We start from the raw sequence: 21,132 nt of genomic DNA, 5'->3' as shown, positions 1-21,132 counted from the left end.
CCCAACCTGGACCAACCTACTTCTGGCTTTCTTGTTAGATGAGATAATGAAATGTCTCTATCGTTTAAAGTGCTGCTAGTAACTGTTGTGCCTGTCCCAGGAGATGCCCTCTGAAGAGATAGTTCTTAACAGCGGCATAGAAACTTCCCACACAGAGAATATCAGGTAGACTGGACACCACCTACTCTCTAGTTCCAAAATCAATCACAATACTGCCATAACCTTGCTTCCTTCACCCTCTGTCAAGAGGTGAAGTCAATGTCCTCTCCCCTTGAATCTGGGCAAGGCTTTAGGACGGCCTTGACAAACTGTGTAGAGCAGAAGTGACGCGAACATTCTGGTGCAAAGTCATAGGAGGTCGGACAGCCTCCACATAGCTTTCTCTTTTGGGATGGTCACGCTTGGAACCCAGCCACCGTGTTGTAAGGAAGCCTGGGTCACGTGGAGAGACCCACATGGAGGGCAACTGCATCTTCCAGCCTTCAACTCTGGCTGAGCTCCCAGCCAACAGCTGGCACCAACTTGCCAGCCGAGTGAGTGAGCCAGCTTGGAAGTGAATCCTCCAGCCCCCGGTGGAGATGCCCCAGTCCCAGTCAAGCACTGCCAAGCTGGAGGCTCCTGAGCTATAGCTGGAGGCTCCTGAGCTGTACGTGAGATAACTGAGTTTGGAGAGGGAGGGGGGTGCTATTCTACAACAGAACCAGATCCTAACTTGGGGGGAATGGCTCATAATGAAGGCAATGCTGACTGTTCGGGTATTTCCTATGTGCCAGGCACCCAGATTTATACACATTGTCTTGTTAAAGTTTTGGGGGGATTGCGGGAGAGGATGTAAGTGATTTTAATATTTGTCAATAATTATGAGTCATTAGCTCTCTCCCCAAAATACCAGTTGCATGTCTTCTTTACTCGAGAGATTAGATAACTATTATGATCTAATTTTCGTTGATATCTTTTCCCTTTCTTTTTTTAATTGATGATTTGCAACTTTAAAATCTTTTATATGGATGGATGTTTACTTGTTTATTCTTTTTTCTTGTAATTGTATTATGTTTATTGAGGTGAAGTTGGTTTTCAACACTGTATATTGCTTAAGGGTATAGGTCCAGATGTAGGATATAGACGTTTATATTACCCCATTTTATAATCAAGGAAAGCTAGGTTACCCGGCCAGCAGGTGACAAATCCAGGATAGTTAAACCTGTGTTTCACAAGGCTGGGGCTCAGGAACCTCCTGAAAGTGCCAGGGGTACCCCAAAATCATGATAAATGATTTGCCACTACTACTTAATAATCAGAAAATATTCATATATTGTTCTTATAAAAAACGTGTTTTCAATTGGGAAAAAATGAATTGATTACTAGAATGAACCACAGTCTGTTTTTGTACCACCTGCGACCAGTCAACCCTCGTCCCCTTGCCACCAGCTGTCCTGCCCCTGTGGCCATTTATCATGTGGCATTCCTTGTGTGGCATTCATTGGTGTTGGAGGGATTGGCAAGCTCCCCATTTTCCTTCAATAGAGCCCCATTTCAATCACCTTGTCCTGGAGGCCCTGCCCTCTGTGAAGGTCTGAATCCACATGGTGAGGGAGTCCGGGCAGAAACTTCGGGAAGTTAAGCCCAAAGGGACACAAAACCAGGATGTCCCTCTTCCTGTGGCAGGTGGAGGTGTGAGGCGGAGAAGCTGGCGCAGAGGCAGCTGTGCTGTGACCAAGAGCAGCTGCCAGTCCACGGGCCTGAAATTGACGATGACATTGAGCCATCCAACAAGTCCTCCCTGGAGTCCACTTTCCATCATTAAAGGAACTGTCCCAGTGCTTGTAAACTTAAATGAAAAGATTTTCATCTTTATTTCCTTAATCCCTAACCAGATTTTCACATATGCTTCTATTATGAAATAGGCGACAAGCCACAATATTGTTCAGGCCTGTGCCTGTGCTCTCAAAAGAAACCACAATATTTTCCCGTCATGTTACAACTATAATATCTGCAAACATTGTTTATGCTCACTGTGACTTTAAATTATAGTAACTATTGAGCCTGCTGCTAGACTTGCTGTAATTGTTCATGGAGAGTGTTGGGTGTTATTTAATATAGTTAAACTTAGTCTGTGCACTTTGCTCAGCTGAACAATGCTAAGAAACACAAAATGGATAAGAAAGATAAGCCATAGATTTGCCATGGAAACCTGGCCATGGGTCCACATGATCCATAGGGGGCTATGGAGAATTCCCAGGAATGTGGAAACAGGGCCAACAGAACCCGCAGGACACCTCCTATGTGGAAGATAGAAAGGCAGAGACGACTCCCCCAGTCATGAAAAAGGAAACCCCAAGGCCTTCTTCCCTAGTAGAAAATTCTGTCTTGCCCCTGATCCCTTGCAGGGTAGTTCAATAAATCTGCCTTTTCTTTTTTTTTTTTTTTTTTTTTTTTTTCTTTTCTCATCAATACAAAGTTTTGTATTTCCTTTTTTTTTTTTTTAATAAATTTTATTGTTATATTCCCCATACAATTGCAGCCCCCCATTCTGACCCCAATCCCTCCCCTCCCGCCCCCGCCCCCCTAAAAGTGTCTCTGGTTCATAGTTTTTTGTTGATTTTGATTTTCACTTTCTTATAGTTATTCATTTTCCTGGTCCCTTATTTAAGTTTTCTAGATTCCTGCTATGAGTGAGACCATCCGGTATTTTTCTTTTTCTTTTTGGCTTATTTCGCTGAGCATGATCCCTTCCAGCGCCATCCATGTTGCAGCAAATTGCATGTGTTTATCTTTTTTGAATGCTGAGTAATATTCCATGGTATATATGTACCACATCTTCTTGATCCAGTCATCTATTTTTGGGCATTTGGGTTGTTTCCAAAGCTTAGCTATTGTAAACAGTGCTGCTATAAACATAGGGGTGCAGGTGTTCTTTGGAATTGATGTTTCTGTGTCCTTTGGGTAAATACCTAGGAGTGGAATTGCTGGATCATATGGAAGCTCTATGTTTAGTAGGTCCAGAAATCTCCACACAGCTTTCCACAGTGGTTGGACCAGTTTGCACTCCCACCAACAGTGCAGAAGAGTTCCTTTTTCTCCACACCCTCGCCAACATTTGTTGTTGCTAGTTTTTTTAATATGTGCCATTCTCACTGGTGTAAGATGGTATCTCATGGTAGTTTTGATTTGCATTTCCCTGATGACGAGTGATGTTGAACATTTTTTCATATGCCTGTTGGCCATTTGCATTTCCTCTTCAGAGAAGTTTCTTTTAAGCTCTTCTGCCCATTTTTTGACTGGATTATTTTCTTTGTTGTTGTTGAGTCTCATCAGCTCTTTGCAGTAAATCTGCCTTTTCTGTTCTCTACTCTGTCTCTTATGAATCCTGTCAGCCCCGATGCCTCCTGCCTCACCCTAATATTAGGCCGCCACAAAAACACATAACTATTACAGAAAGAACTTTCTAATAGGTTTTGTGTTGGCCATGAGACAGCATGGGAGGGTGGCTAGCCACAGGACAGTGAGGAGAGAGCCACGCCTATCCCGTGCCCAAATCCAGGCCTGGCTAGTACCACCACCTCCCAGTCAGTGACTGAAGACGGTAGGGACCTGGGGCCTGTTCCTGGGAGACAAGGTGTTACAGGGCAATATAAAATGGGTTGCCTGACTGTGGGTCCTCACGCGCATGCTTAAAGGGGACTTAAACTGCAGGCACACACAATAGGTTAATCAAAGGTTTATTTACAAGGGAAGGGGAAATGAGGAAATGTACAACTCAGGAAGAAAAGAGAGAAATTCTTAAATGTTTTCTACCCATTCCGCTGACCTGGAATCCCAAATGACCCACCAAGACCAAATGCTGCCTGGCCAAGAGCACAAGCCGAGAGAGGAGCCAACAGAGCGAGACCCACTCCCATGGCTGGTTATAAACACAAGTCTGAGAAAAATGGCTGCTTAACTCGGCCCTTAGGTCCTGGCAACCTCCCTTTGGGGATCATGGGATTTGTAGCTCCCAGTGACTTGATGGAGTGGGGGTGGAGTCCACAAAGCCTGTATGGAGTTTGCTCAGGACATCCTTTCCTCTAACAAGGGGACTCCTGGGACAACTATTTCCAGCTGAGGCCTCCCCTTGGCCTTGCAGAGCTGCCCTTTGGCTGCAGGGCTGTGTAGGCCCTGTGACCTTCCCTGCCCCCTCGCTGACAGGGGCTGGTACTTCACCCAGCTCCCTCCCCATTTTTCCTCCCAGGCAAAACTCTGACATGTTGGATCTTGTCTTGGCATCTGTTTCTCAGAGGACCCAGACTAACAGTTTGATAACTGTTTTTCAATATATGCTTCCTTTTATAATCAAATGTACTTTATTTTAGGCTTTTAAAAGCACTGTTCTTCAATAGGCCCCACACATTTCACCAGATGCCAGAGTCCCTGGGCATGAAAACAGAACCCTATCTTCTCAGTGAGGCATGTTAACCGGGTTTTCATGTCATTTGCAGCCTGAAGCCATCTGACTCGCCTTTTTCTTTTACTTAGTTTCAACTTTTTTCAATTAAAAGGTTTGCAAAGCTCTGTTTGGGGTAAACTTGTGTTCCCAGAATGTTAAGGTGTGGTTCTTCCAGTCCTGAAGTTTGGACAGAGGTCCCCAAAGCTGAGGACAGCCTAGTGGTGGCCCAGAACGCCCACAGCCTGAGAAGCGCTAGACTAGATCTGCGGACACTCAGGGTGGAGAACGACAGCCAGCAGCCGGCCACAGTCAGCCCCGGCCTCCCAGCCCAGCCGGGGAAGCCAGGAGCAAGCCTGGGCTCGGTGGTCTGTGTCCTGCCCACCTTCCCACCAACTTGGGGGGTCTGCGGTGTGGCAGAGAATGCTTAGATGGGAAAAAAGCTCAGATTGACACAATTTTGACATGAGACTGAACTTTTAGATACCAAATCCAGGGGTCTGTTCTTGGGCTCCCTGAGAGTGATGGAAAAGTTCTGAGATGGGCTGGGACTCAGGCCAGGTGGGAAAGGGCTCCCCCATGGGGGTGTGTACGGGTCCTAGAAGCTGCCTGCTCCCTGTGGGCCCAAGTGGACCCGCCCTTCCCAGGATTGGAGCAGAGGAGATCAGAGGGAAATGACAGGCCTGTGACTGCCCCACTGGCCTGCCCACCACGACCCTGTGAGGCTGGACCAGGGCCAACTGGGTCACAAAGACAGACCTCATGGAAAGAGTAGAGGGGCTTGGGGACATTCCCCCCCGCCCTAGTTTCCAAATTTAGGGTCATGTTCTATTTTTTAACATTTCCCCACCTCAAAGGAGTCCATACAACAGAATCCCAGGACTAATGCTCTGGCCCAATGGGTCTCATCGTGGTACCCAGACCAATGGCACCCTCATAACCTGGTCTGATGCGTAATTTTATGGTCCACTTGGCTGGGCAGTGGCGCCCAGCTGTTTGGCCACACACAGATGTTGCTGTGAAGGTACTGGTGGATGTTATCCCCCTCTAGCCACTGCAGACCTCAAGTAAAGCACAGTGATGTGGGTGAACCCAATCAGTTGAGGCTCAAGAACAAAAACTCAGGTTTCGGGAAAGAGAAGTAACCACTTCGAGACTGTAACATGGAAATCCTGCCTGAGTTTTCAGACACACGCGCACACACACACACACACACACACAGAGTCAAGATTCTGCCTCTTAATTACAGCTGTCGTTGTGTCTGCGCTAACAAAGGCTGTGGGCTGGCAAAGGAATCAACTTAATATGCGATTGCTGGTTCCCAATTAGCACAAATTACCATTTGTCTAGAGGATAATGCTGCAGGCTGGAATCCGCCCGCCCCGGTGGGTTGCAGTGTTCTCAGTCTAACCCCCTCCACTCCTCTCCAGCTCCAGAGCCTTCCTCTCTGAGCCTTCCCAGCGAGCCTTCCAGCAGGGCTTGCCCAGAGAGGCTCTGGAAACCCTGGGGAAATCCCTGCTTAAGCCCTGTTGGGAGCACCATTGTCTTTTGGCCCCCCTCAACCTCTCACCCTACACTGGTCCCCCCTCTAAGCACCTGTGCTGCTGGCTCTATCTGCACCGGTCTACACCAGCCCAGTCTTCAGGTCCACAGGGAAGGGCTGCTCTCTCCTTCCCAGCCCCCAGCTCCCTTCCTGGGGCCCAGCACAGGAGAATAGTAGGGGGCTTTGATATGCTGTTCAGGGCTAAGGTGGCTCATGGCTTCCTAGTGAGAAACCAGTCCTGGCACCAGGAGGCTAAGGGACTGGTACAAAGTCCACCCCCTCCTTCCTTACTCCCTCTGGATGCCAGGCCTTGGTGCATGCAATTCCCTCTCCCTGGAATGCTCTTCCCCTCCTCTGCCCTTCCCCAGGCTGACTCCCACCCATCTTTCAGAGGGCAGCTAAATACTAATTCTCACCACAGCCACTATCTCTTACTGAGTACTTGATATGTGCTTTTTGTGCATTATCTAGTCACATGACAGTATTATACTGAAGGTCCTACAGTTGGTCTCACTTTGCAGATAGGTTAAAAAAAAACACAGAGAAATTAAGTAACCTGCCTGAAGTCACACAGTAAGTTGCACAGCTAGCATTTGAACCAAGGGGTTTGGCCTCAGAACCCAACCTCTTACTTTTTCAGAAAAGCCTGCCAGGCTGGGGGAAATCCTGCCGTCTCCTCTCCTGGCACCATTTTCCTTACTAACTCCTAGCACAACAATAATGACACATATATCCTCAGTTTGCATGTGGTCTGTCCTCAACTTGGGCAGAGATCCATGTCTGACCTGCTAAAACTGTATCCCCAGTGGCTAGTTCTATATCTGGCACATGGCAAGTTCTCAGTAAGTACTTGTGGAATGTTTAAATAGGTCTCAGGTTCCTCATCTTTAAAACAGGGCTAATAATCTCTCCTCCCAAGGACCATTATGAGAATTGGGGCAATGCAAGCAAAACACTTCCCACACCCTGCCATTGCCTGCTTTTGTATCTGGAGGAGAAGCAAGGATCTGAGCTCCAAGGAGGTTGTGGATTCCCTGCCCTGATATTCTGAGTATCACTTGTTTATCCAGTGAACACTTATTGGGCACCTACTGTATGCAGCAGTCATAGGTGCTAGGTCCACACACTGCAGAAAAGAGATGGAGTCAGCCTCTCAGGAGAGGCAGACGGTGCATCCAAGGCTGCATTCCCAGGCAGAGTCTGTACTGAAACATGCTGTGAATGCTCTTTCATGAGCCTGGGACACTCACCCCTGCCCACCCCTGTTCTGGGTACTCACAGGCTTCATGATCCAGGTGATTCCTGGGTTTTTGCGAAATTCCTCTACAAACAGATGGTACTCGCAAGGCATCTCAAAGGTTTTGGGGAAGAAGTCGCACTTGGCTGCCTCCACCTTTCCCGCCTCACGCTCTAGCTGCTTCCGGAAACGTTTCAGGTTCTTCACCATATAGTTCTTGCGGGTCAGCTGGGCGGATGGGTGAGGCTTTCCATTAGTGCTTGTGCCCACTGCCCCTCCATCTCCCAGTGCTGACCATCCCACCAACTGCCCCACAAAGCCTATTTTCTGACCCACAAAATAGCAATAACATTAAGAATGACTCTGACTGACAGCCTGCTATTCTACAATTACCCCAGCTTTACTGGCCAGGAAACTGAGTCCTGGGAAGATTGTCAGTTGCACAGAGCTATTCATCTAATGGGCCACACCACTGGGTTTTGACTCTGAAGTTCACATTTCTAACCACTAAGGTTCACTATCCTTTTAAAATCTCCCACCACTAGCTCCTGCAGTTCCATTTTTGTGGTCTGATTCCTCCTGGACATCCCTTCCAATTCTAGACTCCAAACTACTCAATTTGTCTCACCCTGAAATCACCATAATTCCTCAAGCATCCATTCCTTCAGCCTCCTTTACACCCCAAGTCAGCCTGCCCCTCACATATCTTGGTACTGAAACACCAACCAGCCCCTGACCTTAATCCCCATCCAAGAAGTCTGTTCTTCAGGTCTTAGATCCTAGCACACTCTTCAGGTCTTAGATCCCACACCACTCACCGACTCCTCGTACACATTGTGCATCCAGCCCCTGCCTGGCGTACAGGCCCAGATTCTCTTACACTATTCCATTCTGGTCCAAACCAGCTCTTGCTCATTGTCACGCCCACTGCACAAGTTGGCTGACTCAGCACCAGGCCTGCCCTGCTCACCTCATAGTGGTTCCGGAAGTGGCTGATCCGCACGTGCTCGTCCATATAGGTGTGGTCAAAGTTCTCCCGGAGCCAGCTGACGTCACACCAGTAGAAATCCCACTCCCCTTCACTGGCGGTGGAGTGGGACAAAGATCACAACCTGAGGACCTCAGACTCCTGGGGCCCTAAGAGGTGCAGCAAGGGGCACGCAGCATGTGTCCATCAGGAGTCTCAAGGCAGCCATGGGCCAGCTGCCCAAGCCAGCTTTGCTAGGCCAGAGAGGAAACTAGAGAATTGTTGCCACAAAAACCCAGGCTTCTGGCTTCCTTTGGACAATCAGTAATCTGGCCACATTGAGCCCAGATACACTGGGCTCAGCCCAGACATCCTGGGCTCACCCTGAGTTAGACTGAGGCCTAATGGGTCATCACTTTAGACAGGGCAGACCCTCTCCAGGTCACTGTCCCACCACTCCTGCAGCCCCGGACAGCCAGCCCACCTCAGCTGACCGTGACACCTGTCTGGGCCCCTGAAAGCACCGAAGCACACACTCAGCCCACATCACCAAGTGGTAGAATTAGGTAACACTTGCAGAAACCACACCCCCCAAGACCTCCTCTCACTGAATCCTTACTGCAACCCCTAAAGTGACTATCACCTTCTCTGGAGCCCTAAAACAGAGATAGGCTTGCGCCCCGAGGACATGGCCACATCAGAACTCATACCCAGACTTGCCTGACTCTACATTCTATCCCTGTTCACCACCATGCCAGGGAGCGGGACAGGAAACCAGACTAATCTACCAAATCCAAATACCGGAGCTGGGGTACAGAGAAGAGGTACTTAAAAAAGACGAGACAGGAAATAGAGTAACAGCATGATTGGTTCCAGGTTTTTTGAGTAAAAAATTACAAATAAAGGGCCTCCCTGGTGGCGCAAGGGGTTAAGTGTCAGCACTATGAAGCTATCTGCAGCCACAGCAGCACCAGTTCTATGCCGAGCCAGGGAGATGACCCACATGGCACAGCAGACCTCTCCTGACTCACCCACTGCGCCCCTCAGCAATGTATTTCAGTCGATCTACCTGTTCTGTTCCCCACTCTGTCTCTGGTGAATCCTCTTGCCCCCCACACCTCTGGCCTGTACCCCAGCTGTTGTATGCATAAATAAATCTTTAAGAATGAAAGAAAGACACCTGACAGTGACTGCTAATTAAACACTGGCCCCCTGCCACAGTCTTTCTGGGTCACCCAGAGGAACTAGGGGAAAAGGAAAGGGAGACACGGACCTGGGAGACCAAAGGAAGGCGGGGTGAGATTGGGTGGGCTGTGGGGCTTACTCTTTTACTTCCACCCAGCCAGGCCTGTGGCGAAGGACATCCATGAGCGTATTCACAAGCGTGGCCTTGAATCGGATTGAGACTCTCTGCTCTCTGCAAGACAAGGCAGCAGAATGCTCGCTTGGGACCAGCGACTTCCCTGGCGTGGTCCAGGGGTCGGGAGGAGGGGAAGAAAGATCACTCCCATGACTCAAAAGGCCAAACAGAATTACTGAATTTCAGAGTTTGGCATCACAGCACACAACACTTAATAATAAAATTGAGAATTATAAAATCTTTGAAAAATAATAAGAGTCATTTTATTCAATGCCTACTATGTCCCGGTGCTTTGCATGTGCCACAGCTCATCTTTACAGTTAATGGTAAGTATTTGCAAATCCTTTTTTCTGGGATTTATTTGGGGAAATGACATAGATGTACTTTGAGTTATTTCTCCTACTAGTACAATTAAAACCACCAAGACATCTATAAAGCAGATACAACAAGACTCTGAAAAGTGGAAGGACTGGCTAGAAACCTCAGGACCCAAGGAACAAATTGGTTGTGAATTCCCTGGGTTTTCTTTTTGCCTCATAGATCCCAGATGTAGAAATGAAGAAACTGGCAAGCCCGAAATGCCAATGGGCACAAAAAATAAAGCTCCAACAAAAGCCTGTTCTTTCTAGCCAAAGAACCAGAAAAAAGACAAGCTAGCAAGACAAAAAACTTAGTAACTATTCTGCTCAGCCCAACCCCCCCACAAAAACAAGTTCCCCCACTTATATCATTAGGGAACTACAAATCAAAACTATAATGAAATGCCACCCCATACCCACTGAGATGGCTTCTATGAAAAAAAATAAACCAAAACCAGAAAATAACACATGTTGGCAAAGATATGGAAAAAATGGAAGCCTTATGCATTGTTGAGGAGAATGTAAGCTGGTGCATCTGCTGTGGAAACCAGCACGGCAGTCCCTCAAAAGAGTCAAAACAGAATTACCATGCAACCCAGCAAGTCCACCTCCGGATGCATACCCAAAAGAATTGAAGCCAGGTCTCCAAGACATATTTGTACATCCACGTTCACAGAAGCAGCATTCACAATAGCTAAAATGTGGGTGCAAGCTAAGTGTCCACCAACAGATGAATAGATAAGCAAAACGTGGTTTACATATACAATGAAATATTACTCAGCCTTAAGAAAGAAGGAAATCAGGCCTGCCTGGTGGCGTAAGGGGTTAAATCTCAGCACTGTCAAGCTATTGACAGCCACTCCAGCATGAGTTTGATCCCCTACCAGGGAACTAACCAACACAGTGCAGCAAACCTCTCCTGTCTTGCCCGCTGCTCCCCTCAGCAGTGTATTTCAGTAGATCCACTTGTTCTGCTCCCCACTCTGTCTCTGGTGAATCCTCTCACTCCCCATACATCTGGCCTGTACCCCAGCTCATGTAAGCATAAATAAAATATATCTTTTAAAACAAATAAATAAAATCATAAAGAAAGAAAGAAATCCTGACAAATACCTCAACATGTATGACTCTTGAGGACTTTACGTTAAGTGAAATAAGCCAAAATGACTTGTCCCAAAAAGACAAATACTTGCATGAACCCGGGTATATACGGTACTTAGAGAAGTCAAAAATCATAGAGATGGAAAGTAGAATAATGGTTGCCAGAGGGATGGAGGGCATGGCTTAGTGGGCATAGAGTTTCTGTTTCATTGATGATACAGTTCTACAAGATGCAGCAGCCCTACGTGTCCGTAAGGACAAAGTTAAGACAATCATGGAGACATTAGTTGTCTCGCACTGTTGAACCACTGCCCCAGACCTCCAGACTCTTTGTTATATGAAGAAAATAGACATTTTAAAAGCTACTATAAGTTCGGTGTGAAGCAGAGGATCAGGGCAGAGTTGAAATCTGAGTTGTCAAGTCATCACATGGTTGTTGAAGGAGGTAGGAAAGAGAAAGACAACACAGTCTCTGGAATCCAGCAAGCTCTGCCCCTGACTGATCCCATGGTTTGGAACAAGTTACCTAGCCCCTCTAAGCTTCAGTTTCCTCATCTAGAGAGAGGACACATAGTAGTGTCTACTTTAAAGGACTGTGGCATGAAGTCTACAGACAGTGTGGCAGTGCCACAAGCACAGGCAACTAAGTAGATAGAAGAAAACAGATTCTAGAGATAGACCCACATATACACGGTCAGTGTAAATTTAGATAATACAGGCGAAGTGACTAGCCCAGGGGCTGGCACATGGTAAGTGCTTAATAATTGTCAATTTTTATTATCACTATGGTTATCATCATCATCATTAAAATAAAGAAGAGGGAGGGATGGAAGAATATAAGAGAGGAACAGATGGAAGGCAGGCAATGCTGTGTTTACTGGATTGGGTGGGTCCACTTACCGCTCTTTTCCCTTTGATAATCCATGGCCCTTATAATTTTGATTCTGCAACGAGAAAAGAAAGTGTTGCAACCATCTTTTGCATATCCACCCTGCTTTATAGCTCAGCTTATTGCAAGTATTAAGTGCTCAAACCATCAGCTGCAACACAGCTCAGATCCTGACACATGAAGTTCTAGCCTGGCCAAGGTTTCACTGGTCATTGTATGCCCAGAAATTTAGTTCTTGAAACGAACCCCCAAGTACCCAAGGTCCCCTGACTGTAGACATGACGCATAGGCATAACAAGTATAACGAATACCCCATTTTCAATGTTCATAAGAACTAACCTTGAATCCCAGTACTGAGGACTGAGCTCAGCAGGCTCTGTGGGAAGGAGCTAGACCTGTGCTAATTTTGAATGTTTGATTGGACCCAGGATCCAGGAGCGGGCTGGGTCAAACACTCAGATATATGCTCATTTCTTCCACTCAAAATGGACCTCTCAATTTTCCAAAGAGTGGTGGGTATTGTTCTGCTTCTACCCTCAGTCTTGATAAAACTCATACCTAAAGCACAAATTAAAAGAGAACCTAAAAATTGATCTTGTGCAGGATGATTTCACAGCTTGCACAGTCTTGCCATCTGCATTAGTTTTCTAACATGCATAACAAATTACCATACTTAGGGACTTGAAACAGTGCAGATTTAGATCTCACAGTTTCCACAGGTCAGGAGTCTGGGCACAGTGTAGATAGAACCTCTACTCACATCTCACAAGGATACAATCAAAGTGGTGGCCTGGATGATGGTTTCTCACTCAGGACTCAGGGTTCTCTTCCAAGACCATCCAGATTGTTGGCATAATCCACTTGCTTGGGATTGTATGACTGAGGTCCCTATTTACTTGCTAGCCATTGACTGGGGCCTGCTCTCAGCTTCTAGATGCCATTTACTGCTGGTTTCAACTGTCCAGTACTGGGTGTTTTCCTTCATTGAGGCCAATGGGAATATGTCTCTGACTTCTAGTCCTCCCCCCATTTGAGTCAGCTACAATGGAGTCTAATATAATGTGTTGTATTCATGGTAATAATGATCCCATTAAATTTACAGGCGCTACCCACACTCAAGGGGAGGGAAGTATACAAGGTATATATTCTGGGGATGGAAATCTAAGAGGCGATCTTATAATTCTGCCAACCACACTATTCTAAATCCCCAAAAGCCAGTGGTAGGTGATAGCAGATAGAGGAAACTGGCAAAAATAAGACTTCCACCCCAAAGCAAGTTAAATCATATTCCATTTATTTGTTCAAACCCTCCAACCCCAGCACTAGTTGAGCCCTAACCTTTGTAGGTTATATCTTTTATACTCTTATGCTTTCAATTCCATTTTCCATGTTGCTACAGTTTTCAGTTGAAAAGCTTTTCTTTCCTAATTGAACTATGATACATTGACTATTGAATATTCTGTCAAAATTCAATTGATTGTGTATATGTGGGTCTATCTCTAGAATCCGTTTTCTTCTATCTACTTAGCTGCCTATGCTTGTGTCACTACCATACTGTCTTAATTACTGTCTTAATTACTGTAGCATTCTTGTAAATCTTTAAATCAGGTAGCATAACTTTTTTCAAGATTATCCTTGCAGTTTTGGTTCCTTTCATGTCAATGTAAATTTTAGAATCAGCTTGCTAATTTCTATACAAAAAAACATGTTGGAAATTTGAATAGGAGTATATTGAATCTATAAGCATTTGGGTAAAAGTGACATCATAAAGTGTTGTCTTCCAATTCATTAGTATGGGTTAGCTCTCCATTAGTTTGTCATCTTTAATTTATTTCCACAATGTATTCAATGTAGAAGTCTTGAACATTTTAAAATTTACTCATAGGTATTTAATTTTATCAAACTATCATAAATGGTAACTTAAATTTCATTTTCTCGTTGTTTGATGATAGTATATTGTGGTAGACAGAGTAATTCCATGTCCTAATCACCAGGACCTGTAAGAATGTTTGTTACATTCTGTGGCAAGGGAAATTAAGATTGCAGATGGAACTAAAGTTGTAAACCAATGGACTTTAAAATAGATTATGCTAGATTATCAGGGTCGGTCCAATGTAACCACTCAGGGTTTAAGTAATGAAGTGCCGTTCATGAGAGGCTGAATGCAAGGTAAGCAGCAGATTGGGGTAGGGGAGAGCTGGGCTCTAGAATAAATCATTTCCCTTCTTTGGGTATTCTTTTCCCACTCTTCAAGTGGGGGAGTTGACCTTTGCCCTCCTAGAGGACAGGGGCTAGTCTGTTTGCCTATTGACCAGTACTGGGTTCGGGTTGGAAAAGGCACTAGTTAGCGTGGGTATTGGGGGGCTAGGGGAGCTAGAAGGGGGATGAATGGTTTGTCAATGCCGGGACGGGTAGGCAAACAGGTGGCAGGATGAGTCGACCTCTAAGAACTTTCCCAGGTCAAGGATCCAGAAATTCTTTACTTCCTCCGGATTCAGAGAAATTGATCAGTACTGTTTAGAATCCTAGAGTTTCGCAAACTTCCCGCCTGCGGGCCGGACTGCGCGGGTCCAGCTCGCGCGCGCGCGCGGCATGCCGGGACTTGTAGTTTTCCCTCTGAATTAATTAATCGTTTTCATTCTCAGAATCCCTCCGCGATCCGCCCCTCCCCGCCTCCCTCCCCCCCCCCAACCCCCCTGGGACGATGAAAACATCTGGATCAGGCGACCCTCCTACCTTCGGTCGCGACATGACACGATTCCCGAGGGACTGACCCAAACCGCCACCGCGTCCCACGCGAGCGTGCGCGTCCCGTTGTCAAGGCGACAGAAGGTCGGGCCGGCTGCTCCGATTGGATGAACCCGACACTCCTCCCGGGGCAGTAAGCGTGGCTCTGACCCCAAGTTCTGGAAACTCGCTCGTCCAGACACCTCAAATCCCTTTATTCCTTCAGCCTTTCTCTATGAGCCCCTTGATTCCTCGACCTTGAGGGCACACCCAGCCAGATTCTGGCTGCCCCACTCGGCAACTTTCTGCCCATCAACCTCCAGCTGCACTAGCTTGACCTAAGGACCCTGAGTAGGAAAAGTTGTCAGTTATTGGTAAATACAATGGTGCTAAGTTTTCTTACTTGGTCCCTCACTAGGTCACCCAGTCAGTCGGTCTGTTGGCAGCGCGGCCACTACTGCTTTCTTCATCACTCTAATTCTTAGGCACCAACTCTATGCCAGGCCTCTCCTCAACACCTGCTATGGCCTCCTGACCAGTCTACTAGTGTCCACTCTTGCCTTATTGGTTACAATTCATTCTCTGCCCTGCTGCCAAAGAGTTCTTTAAAAACACAAACCCGGGCCTCCCTCGTGGCGCAAAGGGTTAAGACGCAACCTATGAAGCTATCTGCAGCCACTGCAGTAGGAGTTAGATCCCCAGCCCAGGCCCACCAGGGAGCTAACCACATGGCGCAACAGACCTCTCCTTACTCACCCACTGCTCCCCTCAGCAGTGTATTTCAGTTGATCTGCCTGTTCTGTTCCCTACTCTGTCTCTGGTGAATACTCTCACCCCTCAACCCCTACACCTCTGGCCCATACCCCAGTTCTTTGAATAAAATAAATTAAATCTTAAAAAAAAAAAAAAAACAGCACCACAAACCCTACAGTGTCTCTCCTCTGCATATAACCTGATCTGGCAACTTATTAGCTATTGCCTCTCCTATGGATTCCCTGTTCTGTGCCTCACTTTCCAACTGCCCAGGGATTTATATACCAATCATACCATAGCTGATTAGAGACCATTTTTTTTTAAAGATTTATTTATTTATACAAGCACTGGGTACAGTCAGAAGCGCGGGAGGGTGAGAGAACCCAATAGAGCCAGAGCAGGGAGCAGAGCAGGCAGAAGGACCGAAGCACACTGCTGAGGGGAGCAGCGGGCGGCAGGAGAGGTCTGCGCGCCATGTGGGACCCTCCTCCGGCGGCTGGGGAGCAGCCGGGGATCGAACCGGCGCTGCAGAGGCTGCGGGCAGCTTCGCAACCCAGCGCTCAACCACTGCGCCACCAGGGAGGCCCCAAGATTAGAGATCATTTTAAAAATTATTGTTATTGGTAACAGCAATGATATAGGAGTAGATCTAACAAAATATATGCAAGACATTTCTTTACATTCTTATTAAGCATATATTCTATGCCATGACATAGTCTCGATTTTGAACACACAGCAGTGGCCAAAACCAACAATCATCTGCTCTTGTGGAGTTTATATTCTCAAGAGAAATTACAAAGTATTATTGAAGGACATTAAAGAAGGCCTGAATAAAGGGAGGGATATACCATGTTCGTGGATGGGAAGACCCACTAACATAAAGATGCTATTTCCCCAAATTCAATCATAATGTTTAATAGACCTTGTCAAATAAAAAAAAGTATTTGTGTTGAGAAAGAAGACATTTCTCTGCCTATCAAGTTCCATTATGATTCAGAGAGAATCAAATATCAATGGGATCCTAGGAACAGACACAGGTCTGTGTGTGTGTGTGTGTGTGTGTGCGCGCGCATGGTAGTGGTATGAACTTGATATACAATAGAGATGGCATCCTATATCAGTGGGAAAAGCATGAAGGACTCAGTGAATGGTACTGAGAAACTGGCTTTCCTTATGAGGGAAAAAATAGATGCCTAATTCACGTGGATTAAAGAATAAATATGACAAATATTTCAAACTATCAAAAATAAATGTATGTTTGTAGTTTCGGGACTAGGAAGGGTTTCTTAGATAAATAAAAATAAAGCACAGTTCATACAGGAAAGAAATTGATTTATGACTCTCAAATTTAAACTCACATAGCAAAAGACATTGTAAATTTGATTAAAAGACAAGCTACAGACAAGGAGAAAAACCTGCAACACGTATAACAAAAGACTAGTACTGAAAAAACTCCTACAAACCATTAAGACAATAACTTCCGCAAAATAAAAGCAGAAAAATGAGCAAAGAATATGAAAACAAAACTTTAAGCCAAGAGGGAACCTGTAATAGCCAATAAGCAAATTGAGGTATGCAAATCAAAACAATTACAAGATATGATTTTAAATACATTACTTAGACAAAAATAGAAAACATACATCACTGCCAAGTATTGCGAGGATGTTGGGAAACAGGAAGCTTATAGGCTTTTGGGACACACATATTCGGAAGGCATTTTGGCAACATCTCATAAAGTTGAAAATGTATACCTCTTATAACCCATCAGTTCCATTACTGGACATATATCCTATAGGCTCCCTAAATGCAGCTGCACAACCCAGGGACTACCTTCCATTTTGCTACTAACATGCCAAGTGACAAACTTGACTAAAGAAATTTATACATATGACATCTGTGCATAAGTCATATGTATAAGTCATGCTTTTTGCAATTCTTTTTAATGGTGAAAATATTAGAAACAATCTAAATGTCCATTAGTAGGGGAAATAGATGAATAGAGTGAGATATGTTCTAATAATAAAATACTATATAGTGATAAAAAAGAACAATCCAGATCTAAATTAACATGAAAATATCCCCAAACCTATTGTTAGGTGAAAAAAAGAAGGTTGTAGAAAGATAAATATCTTTAAAGGTTAGAATTTGTGTAAATTATAGACACACAGACAAAAGTATATCCTATATACTTATCAGCATAGAGGTAATAAATGTTTACAATTTTGGACTGGAAAGGGGCACATCAAATTCATGATAGTGGTTGCCTCTGTGGAGAGAGTGTAGAAAGAGAGGAACGGAGAGGGCACTTCAACAATTTCAAGCTTACTTGGAATTTTTTTTTTTATATCACGGTTGAAGCAAATAGGTCAAAGTGTTTGTTTTTTATTTTTGTTTTTTTTTTCCTAAGTGATAAACACACAAACCATAGCAATAAAAAAAAATATCATTACTATGTTAGAAATAGTTTAGGGTGCTTTGGGGATGCACAACAGTGGGGTCTAACCAACTCTAACTGGGGTTGGCAAAGACTTCCAGGAAGAAATGGGAGTTAACCCAGTAAAGGGGATAAGAAGAACTTTCTAGGAGGAGGGAATGGCATGTGCAAAATTGGATGTCAGTGAGGCGTGTTTGAGGAAGTGAGTGCAGACAAGGAACTAAGAGAGATGAGGCCACCAAATATGTATGTTTTCCTTCCTTTTTTTTTTTTTTGATTTTTTACAAATGTGGAAACAGAGCCCTAGAAAGGGGAGCAGAACCCAGACCTGCTAACTCCATGTCAATTGTTCCATGAAAATACTAGTGACAATGGTGATAATGATGACAGATCGTGCATGTCTCTGTACCAGGAAATTTAAATACATTCTCACTCAATTTCACTACAGACCTATGGGGCTTTTTTCCTTCCTATTTTATAGATGATGAAACCAAGACCCATTGAAGTTAAGAAATAGGCCCAAGATCACAGTGGCAGAAGCCAAATCCCACAGACCTCATTTGCTATGCTAAACAGGTTGGGTTTTTTCCTAAGAGTGTTGATGAGTTTATTAGGTTCTTATTGCTTTGTAGTTATCACAAATGGAGTGACTTAAAACAACACAGATCGATTAGCTTATACTTCTTGAGATCAGAAGTCTGAAATAGGTCTCACTAGGCTAAAATTAAGGGGCTGAGTTCATTCTGGAAGTGCCAGAAGCCTCCTTGTTTTTCTACCTGCGTTCCTTGTCTCATGGGACCCCTCCAGGTTCAAAGTCAGCAATTGTACCACTGCATCTCTGCTCTGGCATCACCTCCCCTCTGACTCTTTCTCTTGCTTCTCTCTTTCACTTAAAAGGACCCTGTTAATTACATTGAACCCACCCGAACAATCCAGGATAATCTCCCCAAATCACCGTCAGCAGATCAGCAACCTCAGTTCCATCTGCAGTTTTAATTCTCCCTTCTCTTTAACATAACATATACACAATTTCCAGGATTTAGAGTGTGGGCATTTTGGAGGTGACCATTTTTTTGCCTACCACAGTGAATTATTGAAGGGTTTTAAGCAAGGGGAATGACGAGGTGTTTTAGTTTACTGATTTTTGACACAAGCATTTGATTACGTTCACAGTGCTGTGAGTCAGGAATTTAGGAAGGGCTTCCCTAGGCACTTCTGGTTCAGGTGATGGCTGGAACAGCATGGAGGCTGGGCAGGCACCTCTTTGTATATATCCCCTTATCCTCCATGTGGTCTCTTGCAGGGGTGCTGTTTTGGGCTCCCTCATAACATGGCTTCCAGTGAGGCTGCCTGCTTACATGGCAAGTGGAGGCTACAAGAGCAGGAGGTCCAGTCAACAAGGAGGAAGCTGCTTCCTCTCTGACAGTCCAGCTGTGGTAGCCCTGTAGCATCCCTATGCTACTGTCTATTGGATATTTAATTTATATAAAAATACCCATACCTATATTTTAACATCTTCATAATATTGGTTTTCTAAAACAGTCACTTCATGACATTTAAGGCAAATTCGACTTTGCAATAATTAACACGTTCAAAGGCTGAACAGCACATAGATATTAAATGTGTAAAATCTAGCCACTATATTGCTTCTTTTTAGGGTTTTTATCATGGTAGAGTTCTTTTGCACATGTGATTTGATTATCCTCCCCACCACCACGACCACCAATAACCAAGTAGAAGTGAAAAGCTGTAATAACTGCTCCCGCATGGATGAAGAAACAGACCCGGGGGTCTGGCTGCCTTACCACGTTCACAGAGCTGCTGAGGCCAGGGCCATGAACATGAGCTAGTCTTCAGTCCCTTTGCCAGCATTTCTATATGCTACCCACTGGGTGGGGCATTCTGGGAAAGTCAAGTCACATGTCACCCCCAAGCCCACAACGTGGGGCATGCTAGATCCCTCATTCTCCTCTTTAACCTTCTCTCTTATCCCCTCTCCTTGGCTCCCACCTCTGCAGTCCCACTGGATCTTCCCAAGAGTCAAGCTTTCCCCACAGCCTTGCCTGTACTGTTGTTTTTGCTGGAAATGTGCTCTCCACTCTTTAAATAGCTGGATCCTTCTTATATGCCAGGCCATCTCAAATGTCACCTATTCAGAAAGATTCTTTCTCCCCCCTCTTCATTTCCTTTATAGAAAATGTGACCATTTGTAAATGCTGAGTCTATTTGCCTGTTTTGTTCCCCTCCCCGCAGAGACCTGACATTGTTATGTAGCTACAAGCCATTTGTGGCTACTGAGCATTTGATTTGTGGCTAGTCTGAAATGAGATGTGCTCTGAGTATAAAATATACACTGGATTCTTAAGGACATAATACAATTTTAAAAAAAGATGTAAAACGTGTCCTTAACTTTGCAATATTGACTACATATTGCCAGGCTAATATTTTGGAACTTCGTAATAATATTTTGGACTTAACAACCTGTCCCTACTTTTCTAATGTGGCTACTGGAAAACTTCAAAGTATACACATGCTCACATTCTATTACTATTAGGCAGTGCGGGTCAGGCTGTTAGCCAGGGATGGCTGGGATCATCCGCTTACTTGTATGTCCCTAGAACCTACCACAGGGGAGGTGCTTAGTAAAACTTCGCAGAATAATTTGGTTTTTATGAGAACCCTGGGGCTCAGAGAGAGCTGAGAATTGGAGGAATCCCCCCGTAAGTGGTGAATCTGAGGAAGAAAAAACAGTTTTCTTTTTCACCAGTCACTGCTCCTCACTTGGGTCCTGTCCTGCTCTGCGCTGCCATTCCTGCCACTGTCATCCACTCCGATAGATGAAGGAGGGGGAGGCAATGGCTGGAAGAGCAAAGTCGGCTCAGCAGTTTCTATTTCAGTCCCACAGGGGGTGTCTGGTTTCAATTATTTTACATTCTTCAGCTTTGGTCCTAGTAGTCAGGAAGGGCCCCCCTGAACGCACCCACGGAGATACCCAGAAAGGGTAGCTGGGGCTCCAAAGAGACTTGCCCAGGGTCACACAGCAGGTCAGAGGTGAACAGGGTCATATAACTAGATCTCCCCACTGGTCTCCCAGGACAGGACCCTGCCTCTGACTATACTGTTGTAATCTCCTCTACTGCAAGGGCCCAGGTGACTCCCCTACCTCACCCTGTCTCCTCACATTTACCTCTGATTTCTTGGGGCTGCTAACCCAGGAACCTAGCAGAGCTGACCCAAATGGACCATCCTTGTAGGGGCCAAAGTGAATGGGAGGAAGGGATGGGAGGATGGATGGGTGGTGGGTGGATGGTTGGATGGGTGGGTGGGTGGGTGGGTGGATGG

The 21,132-nt window shown here is 45.4% G+C and overlaps 1 protein-coding gene across 1 annotated transcript in view; it reads right to left on the bottom strand.

Moving 5' to 3' along the window:
* Positions 1-14,627, bottom strand: part of TTLL9 (tubulin tyrosine ligase like 9) — a gene marked incomplete at both ends in the record, with an annotated part of 28,789 nt that extends 14,162 nt beyond the window's left edge. The window contains 5 exons of the mRNA XM_084246655.1: positions 7,243-7,428; positions 8,171-8,282; positions 9,492-9,584; positions 11,888-11,931; positions 14,613-14,627. Of these exons, the coding sequence (XP_084102781.1) occupies positions 7,243-7,428; positions 8,171-8,282; positions 9,492-9,584; positions 11,888-11,931; positions 14,613-14,627 (450 nt within the window). The remainder of the gene's footprint in view (positions 1-7,242; positions 7,429-8,170; positions 8,283-9,491; positions 9,585-11,887; positions 11,932-14,612) is intronic.
* Between the last annotated feature and the right edge of the window lie 6,505 nt (positions 14,628-21,132).

This window comes from Talpa europaea (assembly GCF_964194135.1).
Source record: "Talpa europaea genome assembly, chromosome: 11".
NCBI lineage: Eukaryota > Metazoa > Chordata > Mammalia > Eulipotyphla > Talpidae > Talpa > Talpa europaea.
Note: the sequence above shows the minus strand (reverse complement) of the source record. Positions and strands in the feature narration are given on the sequence as shown.